This window comes from Chenopodium album, chromosome 17 (genome assembly GCF_948465745.1).
Source record: "Chenopodium album chromosome 17, dcCheAlbu1.1, whole genome shotgun sequence".
Taxonomy (NCBI): Eukaryota; Viridiplantae; Streptophyta; class Magnoliopsida; order Caryophyllales; family Amaranthaceae; genus Chenopodium; species Chenopodium album.
The window spans coordinates 45,690,478-45,699,245 of NC_137850.1; the positions used below are offsets into that span (position 1 = coordinate 45,690,478).

An 8,768-nucleotide genomic window follows, 5' to 3' on the forward strand; every position below is an offset into this window, starting at 1 on the left:
GTTGAGCTCACTCAAGGTATTTATTTTTAATAGATGAGCTAGGACCAAGATGAACTCAAATTATTTGTAAGCAAGTATCATCACCTTTAATTTAGACACTTTCACAACCTAGAAATAACAGCAGCCATCCAAAGGAAAATAAGTCATGTAATTTTTACAAGTTTTAAACCCTAAACCTCAAACATACAATTTCTTTTCTTTCATACATTGATGGTTTGATGATCTAACTTTGCCACCTATTTTTATGTAACACGTTGTTAGGGTAATATAATGTTGAATTGTACATGGTTACGTTGACACAAATTAGATAATGACACAAGTGAAAAAAAAAATAAAAAAAATGAAGTCTCCAAATTAGTAATTTTATTATAATTTTCACATAAGATATTTATTACAATCAAAATTGTTAATAATCGATCTATTGCTTTAAGAGTTGATGAGTACATGTATATAGTAGAGGTATATTTATAAGGACAGTTTTGCGATGGCTACAATAAAATTGTAGCCATTATAAAAACGAAATCTACACCATTGATTAATATTATGTAAATAAGGGCCATTGATTTAAGTTGACAAAGAAAAAAAAAAACCCCAAAAAAATTTCTTTAACTATTTTCCTTACTCCTCTATAAACTAAACTACTATGACAGCTTTCAATCTTCCATTGATAATAATCTGCAAAGTATGAATGACCACAATCCACTAGAAAAATTATGCACCATTGTCAACCAAAACAAAGATATTGCAATTTAATAACTTTCCGATGCTAAGGATTTCGACGAATTTGCATTTATTGTTGAAACTTGCTGCCGAAAATGAGCATCAGAAGCTTAATTCATAAGATTTATGGGGAGAATTTGATAGAAGAGTGGGGTGCAAAGAGGAGACAGAATCACATAAAAAGAAATCAAATTAGTGCAAGAATGAATTTGATCCTATCCAATCATCCATCTACTTCGTATTAAATTATCCAATGTATAAAATCATATTTCTTTTTGAAGATTAGTTGGTAGTTTTCCATTGATTGTTTTTTTATATATACTTCAATCATATCCATGTTTTAATTGTTCCTCTATAGTTATTTAATGGAGATTAGGATGAAGGTTAAATACTTAGAAGATCATCAAGGGCAGTGACAACTGACAAGTAGTTTTTTTCAGTTTTTTTTTTTTTTTTTTTTCTTTTCAAAATAAATTAGTTTTTAAGACATTCATATTTTAAAAGTCAAATATTAAATGGATAAGATAATTATTAATATTTAAACGGTTGAGATTGAAATTAGTTACAATGGCCATATTTTTTATGTAGCCATTGAATAGTCTTTCATATTTATAACGTTTATATGTAGTGATAGTAAATTTGTGAGACTGAAAATAAAACTTGCTTGCAAACTATTCCTAGGTCAATGCCTGTGAACGGAACATGCGGCGCTGCACATTATTTCAATTCACACGGCTTCCGTTACTTGGCGGGAGCTGAAAAATTCGTATATTTAATGATCTCGGCCTCAAACTCATAGAGTTGTATCCTACGAGTTCAAAACTAGTTCTAATAATAGACCAATACAGGTCCAATACTCGAGCTAATGATACCAAATCGTCTAGATGAATACTCGTAGAATTTCTTATATACACCCGAGTGTACTGTACACCCAACTAACTTAAGGTTAGTTTTTGCTCTTTAATTGACGATAAAGTGAAAAACAATCATCAAAATGAGAATAAATTCTCATTGGTGTACGACACACCCGAGTGTATATAACAACCTCTCGAATACTCGAGCTCAAATTTTGGATTAGGTTTAAGTTGGACAAGGTTTTATGATATATATTTGGTTCTGAGTTTAAGTTAGGCAAGGTTTTATAACAGGTTCCATGATATATTTGGATTGGAGTTTAAGTTAGACAAGGTTGATAGGCTTTGACTCCGTCATTAATAGATTGTCGTTATTGGGCCTATAAGAAGCCGGTTACAATTGGATTAGGTTTCGGTCCCTTTAGGACTATTATCAACAAATTGGGTACGTACCATGCATTAAAATAAATCTATCATGTAATGCAACACTATGCTATTTCCTGAGTTGCCACCAGCCAACACGAGCTCCAAGTTCAGAGGATACGATATGCAACTTTCAAGTGAACTATTAAGGAGGCGGAATGTCATGTCGCTTATATAATCATCCTAATAATAATAATAATAAGCACCTTAATTTGCTGTTGTATTTGGACAAAAGGGCATGTCCAAACCTTGGAATGAGACTGCTCAATTTCATCTTATTAATAATGGGTTTGTTGAATTGTTGTATTAAATAATTCCCCTGTTTTTTTAAAACTTACCACGCAATTTGTCTGCTTACCTTGCTTCTTTGATTATTTTTTAGATACTGTGCCTAGCTACAAGCTGAGGTGTATGTTATTAGAAAAGATATGTATTGTATAGGTTTTTTTTTTTTTTTAAAAAAAAAAAAAAATTGTATTACGGTTATGTTTGACCCTATTTGGTGTAACCTATATACTTTTTCTGTTTTTTATAGTTGCAATAGTTTGACTTTTACACTATTTATGTGTTTCACTTTTACTAGATTTGACGGTTTATAGTTAAGTAAACTCTAGTTATTTAGAAACTTGTTAGCTTTGTCTCGATTCTTACAATTTTAGTATCAAATGTTTATAATTTTTACATATTATTAATTAAAGAATTAATGATTGAAACATGTCTCAGCAAGCGTGAAAAAAAATTGTTCCAAGTATGTATGATGCTTTAGCCGTTACTCCCAATGTTTCTCTCATTTTATCTAATCTTACCATGAATGATGTAATAATAATAATATAATGCTTTTTTCATAGATTAGCTTCAAGCATTTATCTGTATATAGATCAAAGACGTAAAACAAATATTTGTGACTCTAGAAAGCATTTCATCGCAACTAACGGATTAAATAAGCTTTAAACTAAGTTCAAAGGATGTAATATGACATTTTCAAGGGAACTATTGAAGAACTAAAATGTCGCTATTAAGTATTAACCATCACATAATTAAGTACATACTACCGTAATTGGCAAACAGATATGTTCAAAGGTTGAGAGAAAGACAGCTCAATTTCATAATTAAAATGGGACCTTCATTTATAATGTGGTTCTGCGTAAACCTCTGATGATGCTATAGCCAAGCATTTGGCGAATTCGGTTCCATGGATATATAACTTCGTATGAGAGGTGAAAGTGTAGTGTGAACTGTGAAGTGTCTAGTGCTCAATGCATAAGAAGATCATAAGTGTGTTAGTGGTCCTGTTTATTGAAGTGAGACTGAAATCCACTAAATTGAGTTTGTCGCTGAAGTTGCCCTAACACTAAGAGGCTAAGAATCGTCGAATGCAACGCTAAAAATATTGTCTTTTAGGAAAAATGAAAACATTATGTTATTCAACGCTAAGGATATTGTCGGATATATGGTCCTAGGGTTAAAAAGGTTGTTTTCTCAAGGGTATGTAAAAATCCTAAGTTGACTTAGAATTAAATATTCCTCTATCATATTATCTTTAATGGTTAAATTACTTCCTTCGCAATGACACAGTTAATGAGTTTTGAATTTATGTAAATAAAAAAAATTAGGTGAGTGTATGTGAAACCTAAATTTAGAGAAAAAGTTTTCTATAAGAAAAAATGATGTACAAAATTTTGACATCTTAACATGAAAATAAGTCTGGTAAAATGAGAATAAGAGAAAACATTTTATCATTTATAATCTTTTTGTGCCTCATCCCTTCATATTTATATTTCTTCTCTATTTGCTTTCTTTAAAATTTGGTTTTCATCCATAGTATTTTGATCAAAATGGATGTATAACTGAACACAACTTATGGTCAATCTATACTTATACTAAAGTAATTATCGGAGGAGACACTTGGCATAATTTTGTGAAAAATTTTCCCTCCAAAATGTTTTTTATTTAAAGGGTAGACATTAATAAATTCATATTATAAAAAAAATTACTTAAGACATTTAATTTCAATTTACTATTATTATTAATAAATCTTACCGTATTTTATAAATCTTACTGTATTTTATAAATCCGTGCATTGTACGGGATCAAAACTAGTTTATTACTATTTCTAACCTAATACATACTAGTAACTATCAATTGGATGTTGGTGTAGTGGTGATTGAGACTACACTTGATAGGGAGGACCTAAATTCGATCCCTCGCAACAACAAATGAGAGGGGACTGGAACCTAACCACCCAAAACTGATCCCCGAATCCGGATTAGCCCAAAGGGTGAAGCAGGTGGAACACCAAAAAAAATACATGCTAGTAACTTAGTTGGTATAATTTATTAGTATCACATTTTTTTATAATTTTACGTGTATGAAAATAAAAATATGTTCGTTTTAAGTTGTGGTTTAGAGATCATAAAAAGTCAAATGAGACAAAAATATAGAGACAGAGGAATATTACATTCACGATGTTTTCCTATGACATTAGTAAGTTTTTAAATAATAATAATAATAATAATAATAATAATAATAATAATAATAATAAATGGGAAAAAAAAAAAAAAAAAAAAAAAAAAATTGTATTGACCTTAATCGTTATGTTAAGTCACGAAAGGTGGTTGACTTGGAATGGCGTATTTGGGCCTTGACTTAGGCAGTTAGACTTGTTAAGTTACTGGGGCTTAATAGATAGGGCTAATGGGCCATCACATTCCCTTTAGTCATGGCATGTTGTCAAAAACCTCGATCCAGCCCATATTTCTGGCCCAAATATTTCAACCCTTGCTGAATGCTGATCTTCCATATACTAGTATTTTTTTTTTAGTTCATTAGAACCGATACCTACATGGTTACGCCCTAAACCGTAACACGTGGCAAATTAGCAAAATCCTTGTGACTTTGTGAGTATGGTCTAAATGAGAATATGTATGGTTGTCTAGCCCAAACTACTGCCCAATAATTGTCTACCTTACAATTTGACTAGACTCTTTTTCTTTCATTTTTTTTAACTTGATTGGACTCTTTTAGGAGAGCTCCCGACGTGGTTAACAGATAGATGTGAATCAAGTCAAGGTTGAGTGTTGATGGTCAAGTGATCAAGTAAAAAATGGTGAAGATAACAAATACTCCGTAAATTAAGTGACTAATTAATTGATTAAAGTTTTAAAGGTGGTGGTATATGTGTTATGTCTTAAATTAAGCGATTAAGTATTAGCCTAATAACTCATTTTATAATTGACTTGACCTTAGTCTTCAGTTGCGTTACCAAAGCTGGAGAAAAAACGTATTAAATGGAAGTTTTTCTCTGTCAATAATAAAACTCCACATAGCATTGGTTTTGCAAACTTCTTAAAATTCAAAAAGAGAAACTTTAGGACTTTTGTATCCTCCTTGTAAAGTATATATTGGTGGGCGATAAAAATATATTTCAAATAACGTGCTAAAAACTCCGTAAACTTAATGTAAAAGAAGCCCACAAAGTAGCTGTAGTAGGAAGGATATGTAGTTGGTTTTGCTTTTTTAATTATCAAATAAATTAAAAAAAAAATGCTAAAGTAAAACTAAAAAAGTAATAAGATGATAAAAGTATGTAAACTCAGTACGTACCATCACCTACACTATGTTTAATGCTAAACCTTATCACCTTATGTACACCCCATCTAGATGTTCAGTTACTTGGATTATTGAACAACAAATGACATATATTACATGACATATGACATATATCATATAATTTTGAAAAATAAAAAATTAACTAATTTACTGGAAGCTCCTTCTTTCCTTTAAAGTGAGGCCCTGTTTTTTTGAGTGTTGTGCTCTATTCTGTTTTGTTAAAATCTGTTATGCCCAGCTCTACTTAATATTAATAATCTGCTCAACTCTGCTCACACCTGCTCTACTCTGTTGCTGCTTAATATCAATAATCTGCTCCACTTTGTTGACACTTGCTCTACTCTGTTGACATTTTATTCAACTTTACTCGATTCTGCTCAGAAGCTTAAAAAGGGCTCAACTCTCTACATTTTTTAACCTTTTTGTTTTATTTTGTTTTGTTTTGTTTTTATTTTTACTCTTCATTTTTATCTTGTTTGGTCGCAATTTTAGAGCCTACGGAGTATATTTAATATTCTTGGGTCAATCAGAAGATAAGCACCTCAATGAATGTCCAATTCCCACAGTCAAACACTTTTTTTTCAGAGCAGGCAATGCGGCATGCATATCTTGAATTGCGTTTGTGCTCATGTGAGTCGTATCATATTTTTTTTAACTAGAAAAACAAACATACATCACCAGGACAAAATTCAATCTTTATTGTTACATACTTGCATCCCATGAGGCATGAGCCCATGACATCACACATCACGATGAAAAGTAATTCAAACAAATATGTATTTTACTTGATTTATCCAATGTAAAAACTTAATCTCTTATTACTCCGTATTTGATATTACCTTAAAATTTCTAACAATCTAGTCGGCATCCATATTACAATAGTTTTTTATTAGCTCGTTCTAGCTTTTTAGTGTAAGGAGTTCATGACAGGTAGCTCATGAAATCCACATCAGCTTCAAGGGCAGACATAAATTGAGGTCTCAAGCAAATCTCCAAATCCACACTCCCTTTCCCTTCACACCCCGGGTTTGCAGTCACCTTGCCATCCTCCTTATTCGCATAGCCCATGCGAACAGCCAAAGCACGGCCCAACCCGAATTCAGGCCCATACATATCGAACCTCGCCGATCCTCCTATGACCACTTTGTTTGGCCCATGATAATCTTCTGCACCATCAGGCTTAAACACTATTGGGGATTTACAAAAAAACTGATACATACCAAGTATAGCTTTTCCATCTTGGGCCGTAATTTCCTTTCGCAAATTCATTGCAACCCAGCCCAAATTATGGCCCAATAACTCCTCTACATTGCACATCCATTGAGCTCCGCCTATGTAATTTCCAAAATACTCATCAGATAAAGGTGGTTCAAACCTACTCCTTGCACCAATTAACACGGAACAAGTAGTTGGTTGATCCAAAGGTAGGTTTCGAGCTCGAGTGATGGATCTCCACACAAGAGCACTTAAGGCTTGAAACGACGATATAACATTGTTGGTTTCACATTCTTGGTTAGCCTTGGCTTTCAGATTAGCCAACGACGTAGGTGAGAAGTGAAAAATTCGCTCCCTTAACAGACCTTGATCTGCATAGACTACGAATTCCTTGGGCTCTAGATAGGGCAATTTAATCACCTCAGGAACCATATTTTCGGGATCATTACTCACCCAAGGCTTAAAATTAAAAATTGGTGGACGTGAGATTTTCAAAGTACTTTTTTGACCAATATATTCCTCGGACCCAAAAATATCAGATAATACGCTAATAAAATGTAAAAAAGATGTACCATCTACCACACTATGGTTGATAGTAAAACCTATAAACACCCCGTCTAGGAGTTCCGTTACCTGGATCGATAACAAAGCCCTCGTATGACCATCATAATTAACCATTATATCACCGAGATCGAAAAATGATCGAACAATAGGCGGAACATCGGTGGATGACACGATATCCGAAACCGTAACATCTAGGGCCGTAACATGAATTAGCCTTGCACCAGGGCCCTTGTTACAATCAATGTAGATTGTACAAGCGTGCTCTTCTGGGTATTTCTCCGTAACGAATCGACCGGCTAATGGATAGAAATGAACGAGGGCAATAGAAAGAGAGTGTTTAAGCTTGTCTAAAAGACTAGAAATAACATTGACTCGATCATTAGCATCATTAGAAGGTGTATTATTATTAATGGTAAAAAGAAGACCTTTTTGAATAGGGTCAATGGAAATCATGCCTATTTCAGGAGGTGATAAATGGTAAGGTTGTTTAGAAGCTTCAACTTCATATTTTGGTTTGATAAAACATTCTGAAATGAGTTTAATTGATGGTTTTTTTTGTTGAGCCATTGAAGAAAAATGGGATGGAATAGGTAGAATGAATGAATGAAAACTTTAGGTGATAAATGATTGAGGTTTGATTATTATTTTGGTGCTAGATTTATGTAGAAAATTAGAATACAGAAGGGTTGAATTGAGATAAGGTAGCCTACTTTTCTATTCGTGGGTGTGTATACAGTGTTAGTTGTCAATTTGTCAAAGTACATAGAGTAAAAAGATTCACGTAATTGTAAGATTTTTCTGACGAATCTGCCCTGGACCATTTCCATTCATCCATTTGCTTCTAGAAGTTGAGGTGTAAAAAGCACATTCAATCCGACCCGAAAATTATCCTATTTAGATTTAGACTCTTGTAGATATAATAATTTAGTATAATTTAACTTTAAAAATTTACCCGATCCGACTCGACTTTATCAGACCCGGTCCGATCATTCAAACTGACACCTCTATCTAAAAGTCGGATAAAACATTGTTTTAGAGGGGTACTCTACGCGATGAAAAGGCTAAAGGTCATAATTTGTGACAAAATAATAAATGTCATAATTGTAAAAATGAGGAATTGACAAAAAAAAAAATAAGAGAATGAAAAATAATTTTAAAATAATACCACCTCTGTTTCATATTATTTGCAACGATGAGATATTTTTCCTCTCTATTTTATGTCAAAATCGTTGCAAATAACATGAAACGAAGGTAGTATTACAAATTTAGAAAATAAAGATTCCAAACATAAATACTCCTAAAAGATTTTTTGGATGAAAAAGAAAGGGTAAGAAAATATTACGAGTATATCCCATAATAGCTTTTTTTTTTCGGAAACATATT

The 8,768-nt window shown here is 32.5% G+C and overlaps 1 protein-coding gene across 1 annotated transcript; it reads right to left on the bottom strand.

Annotated features, from left to right (window-relative positions):
• Positions 1-6,280: 6,280 nt before the first annotated feature.
• On the bottom strand, positions 6,281-8,102 carry LOC145588197 (uncharacterized). The gene has a single exon (XM_081644842.1). It carries the CDS (start codon positions 7,950-7,952, stop codon positions 6,528-6,530), a length of 1,425 nt encoding a protein of 474 aa, XP_081500968.1. The 5' UTR covers positions 7,953-8,102; the 3' UTR covers positions 6,281-6,527.
• Positions 8,103-8,768: the final 666 nt, after the last annotated feature.